Source organism: Scyliorhinus canicula, chromosome 7 (genome assembly GCF_902713615.1).
Source record: "Scyliorhinus canicula chromosome 7, sScyCan1.1, whole genome shotgun sequence".
Taxonomy (NCBI): domain Eukaryota; kingdom Metazoa; phylum Chordata; class Chondrichthyes; order Carcharhiniformes; family Scyliorhinidae; genus Scyliorhinus; species Scyliorhinus canicula.
Window position 1 is genome coordinate 84,867,810 of NC_052152.1, and position 19,048 is coordinate 84,886,857.

At 47.0% G+C, this 19,048-nt stretch overlaps 1 protein-coding gene across 7 annotated transcripts in view; it reads right to left on the reverse strand.

Moving 5' to 3' along the window:
• Positions 1-17,718, reverse strand: part of LOC119969099 (superoxide dismutase [Cu-Zn]-like) — a 74,177-nt gene extending 56,459 nt beyond the window's left edge. For 2 of the 7 annotated variants that reach the window (XR_005461297.1, XM_038802303.1), the window contains exon 1: positions 17,557-17,711. Coding sequence is in view for 2 of the 7 variants with exons in the window: in XM_038802306.1 (XP_038658234.1) it covers positions 17,557-17,625 (69 nt within the window). In the remaining 5 variants the exon portion in view is untranslated. Of the gene's footprint in view, positions 1-17,556 lie in introns of all 7 variants that reach the window. The other 5 variants (XM_038802301.1, XM_038802304.1, XM_038802306.1 and 2 more) reach the window with 5 other exon arrangements.
• Positions 17,719-19,048: the final 1,330 nt, after the last annotated feature.

Below are 19,048 nucleotides of genomic sequence, written 5' to 3' on the forward strand. Positions count from 1 at the left end.
TAGGAGAAGAAAAATGGCCACTGGGGGGAAACTAATGCATTAAAATTGGGTATAAAATTGACAGAGAAAGGAATAGTTAAAACAGCCACGGTCTTGGAAAAAAGGAATGCGCATATGGGAAAAGAACCAAATCATTAGGCTATCCGCCTTGAATCTGTATATTAATCCATGTGAGTTTAAGTTTAAGTGGGATAAGGTGCTGTCAGGGACTGCGAAGTTCCCAGATCTTATCTCCCAGAATTCTGACATAATAAACTGCTTTGTTACTGATACTCAGGCCTTCACGTGAATATTTTCACCCGTAACATTTAGTCTAAGTCTGGAAGGATGTTGCTGAGCTGGACGCCGCTCGAGCCGGTGGACAAGGCGAGTAGTCAAACCTTTGACCGCCAAAAATTAGAGTCACACGGCAAGGCGGACAGACGGTGAGGTAACATCCAACGAATCTGGTATCAAGGCCAAATGAGTAAAAGAGTCAGTTTAAAAATTTTTTTTTTGGTTTTTAAAGAGCAAAATACTCTGGTAAAAAAAACAATGATGAAAGATGGGTGTGATTTCTGTGGAACAGATAAAAATGGTGAGATACACAGAACTAAAGATAAGACAAATAAAGTTAGAAGCGCAAATGACATAAATTAAACCTTCACACCATTTGGAAGACAAGGAATTGAGCTCTGACTCCTTTAAGCATAGCAATAAAGCGGGTAAAGATAGCGGCTGTACAGATTGTGCAAACTGGCAAAAGACATTACAAAACTGCCAACAATTACGGCTAACGACTGTCCCGGAATGTCTCAAGGAGAAAAAAAAATCAAATTAAGTGAAGTCCAAAAGATCAGAAAGGGGCTAAAACACTCAGTTAGTTTTTGTTCAGGAATATCTGAGGATGACTAATCCCCCTCCCAAAATGGTTAGAAACATAACAATGGATACATGTCGAGAATAACTTAAGATCATTCAAGCCGTCCAGATAAATTCGGCAGTAATTCAATTCATTTGAAATAAAAGAAAAATAAACATCCAGTAAAGTCTCTTTCCAAAAACCGGTTAAATAACGAACATTGAAAATTGAAAGAAAGGATGGATAATGTTTGAGGTCACGTTGCGGATGGAGATGGAATCATGCCAAGTTCTCCAAGACTTTCGATTCTGTACAAAAATTTAACCATTTCAGCAAGCAGGTCATCTGCACAAAGAAATATACGTCTCTAAGAATAGCTAATGCCTCTAAAATTAATCAGTGGAAATTGACTTAAATGGAATAACACAGATAAAGTTTTCGAAGGAGAATGAAAAATTTTGTTCAGTACTTTAATTGAGCTATGTGAAAATTCTGTCTCGTTACTCTGATATTTGTGACCTGTGAGAATGTGTATGCTTGGTCTGTGAATGTTAATATCTCTCTGCTACGATTTATCTTCTGAGAAAGTAACCTTGGGTTTATAATCTGGAATTTTAGAATAGGCTCCAGAAGGACTTTTACTTAACTGTAGAAGCCAGGTGTTTCTAAGACACCTCATATAGGAAAAAATAGCTGTTTAAGCGTAAAAATTAATTCCCAGTTTTAAAATTAAAGAAAACACCGTTTGAAATTAGAGTGAATTTTATCCCATGATTATACAAGCTGAAACATTTTAGACTATGATTACCTTGCTTTTGATGGATGGACGTTGAGTCAAACATGTGTTCGAGTCTGGCCCAGGCCAGTTGGGATTGTGCTGGGGTGTGATCAGATCGCTTGGGACAGATATGAGATAGTATACCATGGACAATTTTGTCGCCATTTTAGAGAGAGAGAGTTAGAGAAAGAGAGACAGAGGAAGGGACTGAAGGAGAGAGAGAGAGCCAGAGACAGAGAGAGGGACTGATAGAGACAGCGAAAGTTGAGAGAGCGAAAGCGAGTCAGGGAGAGGCAGAGACGGAGAGGTAGGCAGATAAAGAGAAAGAGCGACAAGAGTTCCAAAGACAGACAGAGTTACGTAGAGAGGGAGAGCGATAGACAAGAGAGAGAGGGAAAGAATTCATATTTAATTTTCCTAGTTTGACTTTAAAGAGAGGGAAAGAATTCATATTTCATTTTCAGACTTTGACTTTAAAAGTTATGTTTCAAGCTGTGATTATTTGAAAGCTTCAAATTGTCTACGCATTGCCTTTAAAGATTATAGTTTGAGTACAGTTAACAATTTTTTCTTTTCAAAGGCTATCATTGGCATTTCCAGGGTAATTTTGATAGACAAGGAATTTTAATCAGGGTGCAAAATCACGTATGTAAGAATAAAAATATATTAGTTTTATGATGTTCAGTGGAAGTTGGGATAATTGAAATACATATGACAAGTTGCAATGCATATGACATATGATCAAGCCAGTGTTTCATTATTTCAGGGTTAAAACTTCCCTGACACAAATAATCATCAGTAGGGTAAAACTAACCTGTCTCACAACGCAGATGTTTTAATTATGAGAGTGCAGAATTAAGTATAAAGAACAGATGGGTAAATAAAATATGTCCATGATCATGTTCGTCTGGGAAAGAACAACGATACAGCGCAAAATTGGTTCAGTCAAAGATTCAATAACATTGTATTTGCTATTTCAAAATTAGCTTGGAAATTAAAACTTCAGAAAAGTAACTCTGATTAAAGCAACTCCATAGAGAGCACATATCGTTCTGAGACTTGATAACGGGAATTTGACAGCAATCTAACTTTTACTCCCAGTCCATTTGAGTGAAAAATATTTTTTTTAAACGTTTAGAGATGCGAATGGCATCATTCCAGTTTATCCACCCACTATACGCCCCTTTTTGTCTCTGCAAGAAAATTAAACCTTTCAACAAGCTTTTGTGTATAATCCAGATGTCTTAACACTCCCATGCTGGGTTTGCCTGTGAGCTCTGGCCTTTTAATTCTGATAAAGTAATGGAAAGTCCACACAGCTGAAGATGCATTTTAATTGGAACTTACAAATCTTAAGTTTTGAACTTTCAGATTTTTTTCAGATTAATTAAGCCACTTTGGTCCCATGCAGAATGGATCTTTGGTGTTAGAACTAGGAAATATAGTGCAGATAATTACAAGTAACTATAGGTTGCCACGATATTTGCAGAAGCGTCAGGAAATTTTGAGACACGTGAGTTATTATAAATGGATATGAAAGGTTTGACATATATATATAAGGACAACTAACCCCTGCATAACACAAGTGTTCGGCCAATACAGGAAAAGATTCATACGGACAACATTTAACACCTGGTGACGACCAGGACACTTTTCCTTTCAATTTTTAGGTTAAACATTCAGGAAAGGCTGGCATGACAGCAGCACCTGTGGAGACTTGTGATGACTCTTGAGATCTCAGAACCACTACAAGCACTTCAAGGCACTTGAACATCATTGACTTATTGACTTCACGTACACAGGATACATGTGCTCTATGAACTCTGGTGCTTTAGATAATTTTATTGAATGAGATATTGCATCCAGCAGTCAGGGACTGGACCAAGGACATAGCTTATTTTAATGCTTGACTACAGCTACATTCGGGGAAGACATCGGAATGCGTATACAAACTTGTGTCTGCTTCTCGCCGCGTCCGGTATTGTTCTAACATGAATTAAATATGTACAGTGTTTTAAGTAAGGTGTTATGAAGCGGGCTTGCCAATGAACGGGTTTGCCACTAGATTTGAGGGCATGACGATCTACACAGGGTTAGAAGAGGTATAATCAATAATGTAGTGACTGATTTAAGCAAGAAACTTTTATGGTACATTGCTAGACATGCAAAGGTTGAATGCGACGTAGAACTTAGATACTTAATGAACAAAATGGCTGAACAAGCACATTCCCTGTAAACTGTCTTATGAGACCCAAGCACGCTGGGTAAGTACAGGCAGTATCCGCTAAAACAACAAGCTATTCCCAGTCTGGGCTCTCATTCAGTCACGGGCCGTACTAGGCCAGCTCCAAACTCAGCATCTCACCATTGGCTCGACAGAACAAGTATGAGATTTTATCTCTTGAACAATCCAAAGCTCCATTCCACCATTGCACCCACTATTAATCCCTGCAAAATTCTTCACCCAATCCACCCCTTGGGCAAGAACACCCCGACACGATTGCATTCCACTTATAAAGATTCATCTGTCAGGGAGGACCTGTCGGATGCCCCTCTTAACGACCCAGACCTGACCATGTTCACAGATGGAAGTGCTTCCATCGGTGAAAGGGGGAGCGGTTATCAGGAAAACGCGATAGTAAATCAGGGTATGCGATAGTAAATCAGGACGGGCAAACCTTGGAGGCAGCAGCCTTTGAAACCCCGTTCTCAGCCCAACAAGCCAAGTTATTTGCCCTAATTCGGACCTGTGTTCTCGGAAGGGATTTAAGGGTGACTATTTATACAGACTCTAGATATGCCTTTGGAGTCACGCATGACTTTGGCCAAGTATAAGAAAAAAAAAATAGAGAATTTTTGACATCCGCCGGCAAACAGATTTCACACAACGCATTAGTTTCTCACTTGCTACAGGCCCTGATGTTGCCCAAACAAATGGCGGTTATAAAATGCACTGCCCATACATCGGGTAAAACCCCCAACAGATATAGGAAATAGACAGGCAGACCACCAAACCAAAGAAGCCTCCCAATGGAAGGAGATGGTGGTGCCAAGAATTATGAGTCAGACTAAAAGCTCACCAAGCCAGTCTCCCTCGGAAAAGCCAAAGCCAACTATTGCCGACGTCATTAAGTTGCAGGATGCTCCTAAAAGTATGAAACAGTTGTGGGAAGAATTGGGGTGTCATTATGATCACGTAACTAAGTTGTGGGTCACCCTGGCAGGACAAACTTGTCTGACCGACGCCTTGGCAGCCTGGGTCACTGAATGTGTTCACTTTGCAACTCATTGTGGTGCACGAGCTACGGGTGATATATATTGCTGAAGACTTGGTGGCATCCAAGCTGCAGGAAATAGTACAAAACATTAGCAGTCGTTACCTGGTATGTCAGCAATATAACCCTGGAAAAGCAATACCCTGTGAAATGGGCAAAACACTGTTACCGGAAGGTCCCTTTGAGACACTCCAGAGGGATTACATTGAGTTGGAAAGATACCAATGTTATAAACATGTATTGGTTATTGTTGGTGTATTTAGTAAGTGGATAGAAGCTTATCCCACTGTAGATAACAAAGCTTCCACGGTGGTAAACGTTTTGATGCGAGAAATTGTTCCTAGATTTGGGATTCCACATCGATTAAGCTCTGACCTCATTTTGTGGGACAGATCAATAAGGAATTTTGTACTCAGCTGGGAATAAAACAATTACATTGCGCGTACCGACCCCAGGCAGCGAGAATGGTAGAAAGAGCTAATCAGACATTAAAAAACGAAACTGGCAAAACTACAGGCAGAGACTAGAGACTGGAGCCACTTGGCTCAAAATATTGCCTATTGCCCTCTTCCAGATACGTGCAAACCCGGCCGGAAAGACACGACTGAGTCCTGCCGGAATTCTATACGGCAGACCCTTTCGCACCCCCTGGTATCAAGAAAACAATGACTACTGAAATGGCCAACTATGTGATAACCTTAACTAAGGTGTTGAAAGGCCTCCATTCACAGGTGCGAGCCCCTTATGAGGAAATACCTCCCTTCTGTCACTATTAATCCGGGAGAGTATGTCCTGATTCGTAATTGGATTAGGAAAGGACTGGGGAAAAATGCCTGAACCCACATCCGTCATTGTAAGGCCTTAAAGTAAAATGAAAAATAACCTTTTTGTTTCCAAGCCCTAGGTTACAGTTCCACCCAGCCTGTAGGATGAATTACCTACTTATCACCATGATCTTGATGGGACTCTTGGAGACAAATGGGGAGGCCAAGCAAAGAACCTGTGGAGGCAGCGGAAAACGAGTCCATCACTAACAAGATTTACATTAGAATTTACAGTGCAGAAGGAGGCCATTCAGCCCATCGAGTCTGCACCGGCTCCTGGAAAGAGCACCCTACCCAAGGTTAACCCCTCCACCCTATCCCCATACCCCAGTAACCCCACCCAACACTAAGGGCAATTTATCATGGCCAATCTACCTAACCTGCACATCTTGGACTGTGGGAGGAAACCGGAGCACCCGGAGGAAAAACCCACGCACAACGGGTAGGATGTGCCGACTCCGCACAGACAGTGACCCAAGCCGGAATCGAACCTGGGACCCTGGAGCTGTGAAGCGATTGTGGCTATCCACAATGCTACCGTGCTGCCCACTTGTGTCAGGACGATACTTTGCGCTGCATCAACAACGACCCTGAGGGAGGAGGATCCTGGAATGTGACCTCGGTGGACGGATGTTCGACCTACGTGTGACGACCGCACCAAACCCTGCTCCTTAATGGAAGAACTGAAGGAAGATTGCCCTGCCATCGGATTGGATGTAGATGGGACTATAGTTGCAAAAACAGGCATAGTACCGCCAGGACAAAAGTATAAGGGAGAGATGTGTTAGTGAGAACAACCTTATAGGCAGGAAAGTGAAAGGGATCAAACATTAATCCTTCAAAGGACAAGGCGTAACGTAAGCGAAAGGCAGTAAAGGGAATTACATGTAAACACGTATCTGGGGCGGATCATGGGGTCTTATCTGGTGCATGGATTAGTGGTTCTGGGAATTGTAATACTTATAATAATCATGCTTAGCTTCCTAATGAAATGCTTGTGTAAAAGTGTCAGTGAAGCAGTAATTCCTCAACAGTTAATACAGCAACATGAAGTAGGTCTAATGGATGAGAAAGAAGATGCAGAGGGGAGGAGGAAATGATAGAAGTGCAGTTAGATGGGAAAGACTAAGGCAAGTGGCTATGGATTAGAAAGTTATCATGAAAAGATAAAAGGGGGGAATGAGAGTTTGGCTCAAGTTAGAATCAGAGCATGATGGGAAATGAATGAGAGTTTGGTCAAGTTAAAATCAGAGCTTGATGGGTAATGGAATGTCAAGTTGTACAGCAATGTGAAAGTGCCTTGTTAAATGTATGGTTCCTGTGAGAACGCGTTATAATGACCTTGACTGTCTGTGAGAATCTGTGGTGGGAACGAAACACAGCCGGGGGAATATTCACTCCTCAGGACTGTTCTGATAAAGAAGTGTCTATGCTATAAAACTAAACTATATATAATGATGGGAGAAACATTAATTACTTAAAAGGAGGGGCGTAATGAGCTAATTGCTATCACTACTAAATTGAAAGGCGTGATGGGTTTTGTAAGAATATTATATAGTCAACTGTAACTAAGAAATTTGCTTTTTTTCACTTGCTGTAACTCTGCGTTACAGCTGTGTTGCAGCCCCGCGGTAAATAAAAGGCTCTTTTAAGTTATCTGGGTTCGACTGATGATTACCTCTGGACTTGCAAAAATTTAGCATTATCACCCTAATCAGGGAGGCATGTTGATCAAAAGATGAAGAAAATCCTCCAAGTGCGAAAGAGTCATTGATCACAATGCAAAGTTGAAAAGGAGAAAGTGTGCTTTTTGTGCAATCCAGATAGTTTATCTGGGCCTAAAAATCAATGAAAAGGGGTCACAGCTAGTAACGGTAGAGGCTACAGTCAATGTTCAATAACCCCATGGTTCAATACTACTTAATTTCTGTGTCGAAAAAAGTATATCAACAAATGGTTGGGCAGTATTTGACCAGAGTTCAGACAAGGAACTGAAACTGTTTCACAATTGTCACAATAATTGTGTGATCAGGACTGCATTACTGGAGTTGCAGAATGGTGGTACCTGGTGCTTCACGAGATAGCATTCTGGCAGAACTCCATATTGAACACATAGGAATAGTCAGCATGAAATCCACAGCAAAAATGAGCAGCACATGGGCACAGTGGTTAATATTGCTGCTGCACATTGTCAGTGACCCATATTCAATTCCAAACTTTGTGACTGTGTAGAGCTTGCACATTCTGCTTGGGTTTCCTCCGGGCGCTCCAGTTTTCTCCCACTGTCCAAAAATGTGCAGGTTAGGTGGGTTGGCCATGATAGAAATGCCCCTTAGGATTCAAAGATGTACAGGTTAGGTGGGGTTCCGGGGTTTCAGGGTTGGCGTACCAGAGCAAGACTGGATAGTATTCGCTGTTGTCGAGTCAGGCATACTCGATGGGCCAAATGGCCACCTCCTGCACTGTAGGGAGTCTATGAAAAGGACTTGTAAATGGTGTGGTTTAACCACGACCTTGTAAAACTGCAGAAATACGCCATCTAAAACTCCTGGTAGAGTCATCCATTTCAATGAGCTAGGAGACTTTTGTTAAAAAGGAAAATTATAATTTCTTGTGCTCATCGATAATTATTCGAAGTGCATTGAAATAAAGTACATGGATCAAAAATCAAATGTTGAATGAATAGTTGAGTTGTGGCCCAATTTTACTTGTCATGTATTACCTCAAGGAATTTCTCAGATAAAGGCCCTCAATTTAATTCTGCTCCATTCCCAATTTCCATGACGAAAACAGTATCAATTATACCTTTACCCTTATTTGCTATCAGAAATCAAATGGAGCAGCAGAAAAATCTGTCAAGGTAGTTAAACAAGCACTTAAGGAACTGCATTAGTGTTCAAATTTCAGATGTAAAAGCAGCTGGTTCATTTTCTTCAGAATAGAACAACTCCATACTTCACATAGGGTATGCACTCACATTTTGAAAAAGAGAAGTTTAAGGAAACATTTGAGTCTGGTTCTACTGCACTTAATTGTTCAGTCAAACACAAACAATTCGATCACAATGTCAGTATGATACAAATAAAAGAGAATCCGTTTTAGCAAAAATTAACATATTTGTGTTGAGTAGCCATCACAAGTCACATAAATGGGATGTGGTTCATAGTCATACAGTAAAGAGACCCTTCAGCCCATGGAGTCTTCACAAACAAAACTACACTAATCCCACTTTGCAGCAGTTGGCCCATAGCCTTGAATGTTATGACATTTCAAGTGCTCATCCACACATATTTTTTTAAAGATTGTGAAGTTTCCTGCTCTACTACCCTCCCAGGCAGTGCATTCCAGACTCTGACCACTCTGGATAAAAACATTTTCCTCAGCACGGTAGCATTGTGGATAGCACAATTGCTTCACAGCTCCAGGGTCCCAGGTTCGATTCCGGCTTGGGTCACTGTCTGTGCGGAGTCTGCACATCCTCCCAGTGTGTGTGTGGGTTTCCTCCGAGTGCTCCGGTTTCCTCCCACAGTCCAAAGATGTGCAGGTTAGGTGGATTGGCCATGATAAATTGAACCTTAGTGTCCAAAATTGTCCTTAGTGTTGGGTGGGGTTACTGGGTTATGGGGGTAGGGTGGAGGTGTTGACCTTGGGTAGGGTACTCTTTCCAAGAGCCGGTGCAGACTCGATGGGCCGAATGGCCTCCTTCTACACTGTAAATTCTATGATAATCTATGAAATACCCTCTACACCTCCTGATCCTCACCCTAAAATTATGCCCCCTCATTATTGACCCTTCAACAAGAGACACAGCTGCTTTCTATCCATACCCTTCATAATCTTATACACCTCAATCAGGTCCTCCCTCAGCCTTCTCTGTTTTAAAGGAAACAACCTGAGCCTATCCAGCCTCTCTTCATAATTCAAATGCAAAGAGGACAGGAGTCGACCCCTACGGTCCTATGCTCCGGACCAGGAGTGGGGTAAGAAGAAAAACGGTGGAAGCGGGGTAAAAAAAACAAAATGGCGGCCGGCGGAGGCCCGGAGGCAGTGGGCGCAGGAGCAGCAGGCGACTCTGCTGCGCTGCTTCCAGGAGCTTAAGGTGGAGCTGCTGGAGTCGTTGAAGGTTACCAACAGAGAGCTGATGGAGGCTCAGACAGTCCAGTCGCGATCCGGGAGCTGCAGAAGCAGGCCTCCGAAAGGGAGAATGAGGCCGTGGCCGTCGCGGGAAAGGTGGAGATGAACGAGGCGCTCCATAAAAGGTGGCAGGAGCGGTTCGAGGAGCTGGACAACCGGTCGAGGCGGAAGAATTTGCGGATCCTGGGCCTCATGGAGGGGCTGGAGGGGTCGGATCTGGCGGCCTATGTGGTTGTTATGTTGAACTCGCTGATGGGGGCTGGGTCCTTCCAGGGGCCCCTGGAGTTAGAGGGGGGCCCACAATAATTCTGGCTAGGGGCCCAGCCAAACGAGCCGCCGCGGGCGGTGTTGGTGCGGTTTCATCGGTTCGTGGATCGTGAGTGTGTGCTCCGGTGGGCCAAGAAGGAGCGAGCAGCAAGTGGGAGAACACGGAGGTGCGGATCTTCCAGGACTTGAGTGCGGAGGGTGGCGAAGCGGAGGGCGGGTTTAACCGGACGAAGGCGGTGCTCCACAGACGGAGCGTGAAGTTTGGCATGTTGCAGCCGGCGCGTCTGTGGGTCACCTATAAGGATCGGCACATTATTTTGAGTCCCCGGAAGAGGCGTGGGCCTTTGTGCAGGCCGAGAAACTGGACTCAACTGAGGGTCCTACGATGGGGGATGTTGTATAAAACTGTACTTGTATTTGCTCGGGTTAATGTAAGATGTGGGTTGGCCTTATGGTGGGTGGGGTGATGTTGTTATGTCTTTTTTGTATGGGTTTTTTCTGTCTGGGTCTGGTGGACGGGTTTGGGCAGGGGGGTAAACGGGGAGTTCGGGGAGCTGGTGGGGGGGACTGACAATGGGAGTTGCCCTAGAGGAGGCGGGGCTGGGCAGGGCGAAAGCGCGGGCTTTTCTCGGGTTTCCCGCGCTGGGAGATGGTGGGGGCGGAGTCGGGGCTGAGATGCGCGGGCCGTTGCTGGCTGTTTTCTTTTCCCGCGCAAGAGCGGGGTGGGGGAGGAGGACCCGCTAATGGGCACAATGGAGGAGGGGTAGTCCCACGTGGGGAGGAGTCGGAGGTAGGGCGGGAGTCGCCGGGGTCAGCAGAAGTTAGCTGGCTCACGGGAGTGCTATGGAGGGAGGGGCGCAGCTAGGAGGGGTCCTAGCCCTTGGGGGGGGGGGGGGGGGGGGGGGGGGGGGTACCGGGTTGCTGCTGAAACGGTCAGGAAGGAGCTGGAGGATGCAGGGGGTGCTGGAGGGGGGGATTTGCCGCCGTGGGGAACTGGCAGAGCGGGGTACGCTGGCCGGTGGTGGGCAAGGGATGGTTATGGCTAATCGGCAGGGGAGGGGGGCAGGGAGCCCTCTGATTCGGCTGATAACCTGGAATGTGAGGGGGCTGAATGGGCCGGTCAAACGGGTCCGGGTGTTTGCGCACCTGAAAGGGCTGAAGGCAGATGTGGCCATGCTCCAAGAGGCACACCTGAAAGTGGCGGACCAGGTTCGGCTGAGGAAGGGATGGGTGGGCCAAGTATTTCACTCAAGGCTGGATGGGAAGAGTCGGGGGTGGCAATCCTAGTGGGGAAGGTGACGTTTGAGGCGGTTAAATGTGGTGGCTGACAGTGGCGGGAGGTATGTGATGGTGAGTGGTAAGCTGCAGGGGGAGCAGGTGGTGTTGGTGAATGTTTACGTCCCAAATTGGGACGATGCGGGATTTATGCGGCGTAAGTTGGGCCGCATTCCGGACCTGGAGGTGGGGGGCTTGATCATGGGGGGGACTTCAACACGGTACTGGATCCCCCATTGGATCGATCCAAGTCCCGGACGGGTAGGAGGCTGGCGGCGGCTAAGGTGTTGAGGGGATTTATGGACCAGATGTGGGGGGTGGATTCATGGAGGTTTGCGAGGCCAAGGGTCAGGGAGTACTCGTTTTTCTCCCACGTGCATAAGGCCTATTCGAGGATTGATTTTTTTTTGTCCTGAGCAGGGGGCTGGATTCGAGGGTGGAGGATGTGGAATACTCCGCCATTGCCATTTCAGATCATGCCCCGCACTGGGTGGACCTCGGGCTGGGGGAGGAGAGGGACCAACGTCCGCTCTGGCGCTGGAGGTGGGGCTGCTGGCAGACGAGGAGGTGGCCGAGAGGGTTCGGGGTGTATCGAGAGGTACCTTGAGGCCAACGACAACGGGGAGGTCGAGTGGGGACGGTCTGGGAGGATTGAAGGAGGTGACTAGAGGGGAATTGATTTCCAGCCGAACCCATAGGGAGAGGGGGGAGCAGAGGGAGAGGGAGAGACTGATAGGGGAGATGCTGAGGGTGGATAGGAGATATGCGGAGACTCCGGAGGAGGGATTTCTGGGGGAGAGGCGTAGCCTTCAGGCCAGGTTCGACCTATTGACTACCAGAAAGGCGGAAGCTCAGTGGAGGAAAGCACAGGGGGCGGTGTATGAGTATGGGGAGAAGGCGAGCAGGATGCTGGCACACCAGCTCCGAAAGCGGGACGCAGCCATGGAGATTTGGGGAGTGACGGATAGAGCTGGGAAGGTGGTGCGGAGGGGGGTAGATGTTAATGGGATCTTCAGGGACTTCTATGGGGAACTGTACCGGTCGGAACCCCCAGTGAAGGGGGGTGGACGGGGCGCCTCTTGGACAAGCTGCGATTTCCGAGGGTGGAGGAGGAGCAGGTGGAAGGACTGGGGGCGCTGATCGAGCTGGAGGAGGTGGTCAAAGGGATAGGGAGCATGCAGTCGGGGAAGGCGCCGGGGCCGGATGGGTTTCCGGCGGAATTTTATAACAGGTGTGTGGACCTGTTGGGCCCCCTGTTGGTCCGGACCTTTAACGAGGCAAGGGAGGGGGGGGGCTTTGCCCCCAACTATGTCACGGGCGCTGATTTCCTTGATCCTGAAGCGGGTCATATAGGCCGATTTCGCTGCTAAATGTCGACGCCAAGCTGCTGGCAAAGATCTAGCCACAGGAATAGAGGATTGCGTGCCGGGGTCATTCATGAGGACCAGACGGGGCTTGTGAAGGGAAGGCAGTTGAATACGAACGTACGAAGGCTCCTCAACGTATTATGATGACGGCTGTAGAAGAAGAGGCGGAGATAATGGTGGCATTAGATGCGGAGAAGGCCTTTGATAGGGTTGAGTGGAGTATCTGTAGGAGGATTGGAGGGGTTTTGGTTGGGGAGGGGTTTATCGTTGGGTGAGGATGCTCTACGAGGCCCCGATGGCGAGTGTAGCCACAATAGGAGGCGGTCGGAAGTACTTTCGGCTGTACCGGGGGATGAGACAGGGGAGCCCCCTGTCCCCTTGCCCTTCGCGTTGGCGATTCAGCCCCTGGCCATGGCGTTGAGGGAGTCAGGGAACTGGAGGGGTCTGGTGTCGGGGTAGGGAGGAGCATCGAGTGTAGCTTATGCGGACGACCTGTTACTGTATGTGGCGGACCGGTGGGGGGGGGATGCCGGAGGTGATGAGGATTCTTAGTGAATTCGGGGGTTTCTCTGGGTATAAGTTGAACCTGGGCAAGAGCGAGTTGTTCGTGGTGCATCCGGGGGGATCAGGAGGAGGGGATTGGTAGGCTCCCACTGAAGCAGGCAGGGAAGAGTTTCAGGTACCTAGGTGTCCAGGTGGCTGGGAGTTGGGGGGCCCTGCACAAGCTCAACCTCACAAGGTTGGTGGAGCAGATGGAGGAGGAGTTCAAGAGGTGGGATATGTTACCGCTGTCACTGGCGGGGAGGGTGCAGTCCATTAAGATGACGGTGCTCCCGAGGTTTTTGTTCCTGTTCCAGTGCCTCCCCATCCTTATCCCGAAGGCCTTTTTTAGGAGGGTCAACAGGAGTATTACAGGATTTGTGTAGGCGCATGGGACTCCGAGGGTGAGAAGATTGTTCCTGGAACGGGGCAGGGATGGGGGAGCTGGCGTTGCCCAACCTCTGTGGGTACTATTGGGCTGCCAACGCAGCGATGGTGCGTAAGTGGGTAATGGACGAGGAAGGGGCAGCATGGAATAGGATGGAGGTGGCGTCATGTGTGGGCACGAGCCTGGAGGCGCTGGTAACGGCGCCGTTGCCGCTCCCTCCAACGAGGTATACGAGGTATGTGGTGGCGGCTACCCTCAAAATTTGGGGGCAATGGAGACAGCATAGGGGAGAGGTGGGGGGCTCGATGGAGGCCCCGATACGGGGGAACCATCGGTTTGTCCCAGGGAGCATTGATGGTGGATTTCTGGGCTGGCACAGGGTAGGGGTTAGGAGGTCGAGGGACCTGTTTGTGGGAGGTTCGTGAGCTTGGGGGAGTTAGAGGGGAAGTTTGAGCTCCCCCGGGGAACATGTTTAGTTACATGCAGGTGAGGGCGTTTGCCAGGCAGCAGGTGGAGGGGTTCCCCTTGCTGCCCCCACGTGGGGTACGGGACAGGGTGCTGTCGGGGGGTGTGGGTTGGAGGAGGAAGGATTTCGGACATATACCGGGTGATGCAGGAGATAGACGAGGCCTTGGTGGAGGAACTGAAGGGTAAATGGGAAGAGGAGCTGGGTGAGGAGATTGAGGAGGGGACGTGGGCGGATGCCCTGGTGAGAGTGAATTCCTCCTCTTCCTGTGTGAGGCTTAGCCTCATACAGTTCAAGGTGCTGCATAGGGCCCACATGACTGGGACGAGGATGAGTAGGTTTTTCGGGGGCGAAGACAGGTGTGCTAGGTGTTCGGGGGGCCCAGCGAACCACGCCCATATGTTTTGGGCATGCCCAGCGCTGGGGGAGTTTTGGAAGGGGATAGCAAGGACGGTGTCGAGGGTGGTGGGATCCAGGGTCAAGCCAGGCTGGGGACTCGCAATTTTTGGGGTTGCAGTGGAGCCGGGAGTACAGGAGGCGAAAGAGGCCGGTGTTCTGGCCTTTGCGTCCCTAGCAGCCCGGCGGAGGATCTTGCTCCAATGGAAGGATGCGAGGCTCCCAAGCGTGGAGGCCTGGATCAATGATATGGTGGGGTGCATTAAATTGGAGAAGGTGAAATTTGCCCTGAGGGGATCAGAACAAGGGTTCTTTAGGCGGTGGCAACCTTTCCTGGACTTCCTGGCAGAATGGTAGGGAAATAGGCCGGCAGCAGCAGCAACCCGGGGGGGGGGGGGGGGGGGGTTTGGTTCGGTGGGAGGGAGAACTGTGTACATGGGTTTGTGGGATGTGGCGGGTGTTATCTCTTTCCCTTTTGTTGTTTGGGTGTTCTTTTGTTTTTTCTTTTGTTTGTAGTTGCTTTTGAAGTTGGGTGGGTGTTGTTCTTGGGTTTTTAACCGCGGTTGTTTTGTTAATATTGTTGCGATGTTTATATTTTGCAAAAATGTCAATAAAAATTATTTTTAAAAAAAAATAATAATTCAAATGCAACAGCCTAGTGAATCCCCTCTGAAAACCCACCTTTCTGCACCTAGCCAATAGCCCTAGCTCACAGCACTTAAAGGTGCGGGTGCAGGTACTTACAAGTTTAGGGTCTGCCTCCACCACCAGCAAATTGAGCAGCAAATTTCAGACACCCACTACCCTCTGTGCAAAAAAGATCTTCCTCATGCCCCCTCAACATCTTCTGCCACTTATCTTGAATCGTGTCCCCTGGTTCTAGAATTCCCCACCAAGGGAAACTATTTTATCTTGCCCACTCTATCTCATAATTTTGTACATCTCAATCAAGTCACCCCCTCAGCCTTCAAGGAAAATAACGCCAACCTATTCAAACTCTCCTCATAGCTATACTTTTATAGCTCTGACAACATTCACGTAGGACCTTTGTCAAAGGCTTTGGTGAAAATCATAGAAACTACATCAACTGTACTACCCTCATCTACACACCCAACCACCTTGAAAAATTCAATCAAATTTGTTAGGTATGACCTACCTCTGACGAGGTATGCTGCCTATCCTTGATCAAACCGTGCCTCTCCAAGGAGTTTAATTTTCTCCTTTATATAACTAAAAGAATACCTGGTTGAAAATGATAAAATCATAAATGTCCACTTAGGTCACATAATCCCAGCGAGGGATGAATCAAAGCATAATCCATTTAGTCCAATGCGTATAGTAGTGTGTGAACCAGTTTTGATTTGTGTCTGAAGTACCAAGAGAAAGAATATTGAACTAAAGCCAAAACATTCCAAACCTTTTTTTTTAAGCAAAGTGGAAGCAGTCTAATGTATTTGTATATTATGAACATATACACAGTTCACAGTAGCATTAGACATGTGAACTGGCCAACTTGGGTGTCGGGGCAGCACTGTAGCACAAGTGGATAGTACTGTGGCATCACATTGCCAGGATCCCCGGTTCGATTTCCTGCTGGGTTACTGTCTGCATGTTCTCCGTGTAAGACCATAAGACATAGGAGTGGAAGTAAGGCCATTCGGCCCATCGAGTCCACTCCGCCATTCAATCATCGCTGATGGGCATTTCAACTCCACCTACCAGCATTCTCCCCGTAGCCCTTAATTCCTCGCGACATCAAGAATTTATCTATCTCTGCCTTGAAGCCATTTAGCGTCCCGGCCTCCATTGCACTCGGCGGCAATGAATTCCACAGGCCCACCACTCTCTGGCTGAAGAAATGTCTCCGCATTTCTGTTCTGAATTTACCCCCTCTAATTCTAAGGCTGTGCCCACGGGTCCTCGTCTCCTCGCCTAACGGAAACAGTTTATTTGCGTCCACCCTTTCTAAGCCATGTATTATCTTGTAAGTTTCTATTAGATCTCCCCTTAACCTTCTAAACTCCAATGAATACAATCCCAGGATCCTCAGCCGTTCATCACCCGCCATTCCAGGGATCATCCATTGTATGCATGGGTTTCCTCCGGGTGCTGTGGTTTCTGCCTAAAGTCCAAAGATGTGTAGGTTAGGTGGATTGGCAATGATAAATTGCCCTTCGTGACCAAAAAAAAAGGTTAGGTGGGGTTATTGGGATACGGTGGAAGTTAGGGCTTGTGGGTCGGTGCAGACTCGATGGGCCGAATGGCCTCCTTCTGCACTGTATGTTCTATCTTCGCAAGGACCTCTCAATGCAGTTGAACTAAAATAACATATGTACATTCTCAGTTCTTTAAACCACCATGTTTACCGGACTTCTTTTGACCTAGTCAGACAACACCGTCAGGGTTACCGTGGAAAACTGGGACAAACGGTACTTGTCAGTTGGGAGTAAAACAGAAAATAATGTAAATATTCAGCAGTTCAAGCAACGTCTGCGGCGAAGTAAATGTGTTTCCCTCTCCACGCACACACTGCCTGACCTGTTGAATATCTCAAGCATTTGTTTTTACTTTAGCTTTCCACAATCCGCAGCACAGGTATATTTTGCTTCTGCTCATTTAAAGTCTGCTTAAAAGGCATACGTCAGAAGTGAAGAGACTAACTTCAGCACTGCCATGGTCACCACAAAACGTAAGCAGAAAGTAATGAAAATCACAGGAGTTTTTGACCAAAACGTCCGATAATAATTTGGTTTCCAAAAAAGGGATAAAAATCTGCTTTCTAAAAAGTTCCATGGGTTAGGGGAACCACCACCACAATCAGAAAATAAATCCACGGCTAGTGGCAGGAAGGAGTCGGTTCATCTGGAGACATAATTCACTCGCCTCCCTGTCGGAATCAGGCGGGAAGCCAGGCACCCATCGTCTGCGGTTCAAACATTAACCGACACTCCCGTGCCAGGCACCCAGCGACACCGTCTACATTTACAACTCCGCCCGCGACTCACCTCCATCTTGAAGAAAACAACTCCGAATGCATTGACCTGTCCAATCATGACACAAATAGCATTGGCCATGTTTTCTCGGCTCCCATCTGGCAAAACTCCCAAAGGCACATGCGCAGAGCGGTAACTCCCTCCGCCCGCCACCCACCACAGCCACACGAGCAATTCCTCCGGCTGTTTCAAACGGTTACTGCGATTGTGACACTTTGCAAAACTAGTGCAACACGTTTGCTCAACAATCAGGATTTAGAATCATATAAATCCATACAGTGCAGAAAGCGGCGCCTCGGCCCATCGAATCTGCACCGGCCCTTCAAATTTGCAATCTCTACCCATGTCCACCCACCCTAGCCCATAACCTAAACTGCCCATCTCTGGACCAAGGGGCAATTTAGCATGGACTGCGGGAGGAAATCAGAGAACACGGAGAATGTATAAACTCCACAGCCAGAATTGAACCCATGTCTCTGGTGCTGTGAGACAGCAGTGCTAACCCTGAACTAATGGTTAATGTAACTAATTGCTACAGCACAAGTAGATCCAGGCCAGCACTGCATGGTAGGTGTTCTCACTTTGGCAAGATCCTTCCACACATATTGCTGCACTGCATTTTGTAATCTCATCCCAATAATTGCATAAATACAATAGTACTTATTTCCCTTGGCTTCCATCTTACTATCATCCCCACAGCTTTTTTGGCATCAGTGTCCACAAAGAATCAAGGTTCTAATATGAGATGGAAAGTTGATTAATATAAAATAGTTAGTTATGTCAGTATTTACTGACAGGGTTTCTCAATTGTAATTGGTTTGAGTCTGCTCAGTTAATTAACAAGATCATAAATAATCTATTGCAACTCCACCTTCCTACCACTACCTTTAACACAAATGATTGGAATTCTGTATCCCATCAATATGAATATTCTAGTGAAGATACTTCTCAGCTCTGCCCGATGCCCATCATTCAGACTGCTATCCCTCTGCCCGATGCCCATCATTCAGACTGCTATCCCATGTTCTAGCTCCTCAGCCAAGCAAGGGGAACATTTTTTAAATGTTTCAATTAAACCACTTTTTTGCTGAGCCATGAGAAATACAGGCCTTTTTCCTCAATCTCCCCTCAGAGAATTCAATAATTGCAGGAATAAGTCTAATAAACCTTCATTATGTTTGTTCTAGCAAAGTCTATCCTGCTTAGGTAAGGAGGCCAAAAACTCGTACTTTTGGAGGTGTAGCTTCACCAATCTGCTCCCGACGGTAGATTTTTTCTTAATGTACGCGTAGAGTGGAACTTGGTCACTAGCACAAGTAAACTTTCAAACCATCAGAAACCAACAGAAAACAGTGGCAGCTCCTTTTGATCAGTGACATTTGCCTTGTTCTCATTGTATGATAGATGAAGCAGCAAGCCAGAATTACCCTCCAAAAAAATGGATGACTTCATATTGCAAACTCCAATAACCCATTACCTCAACATAGTGGAGGTCCAAATTGGA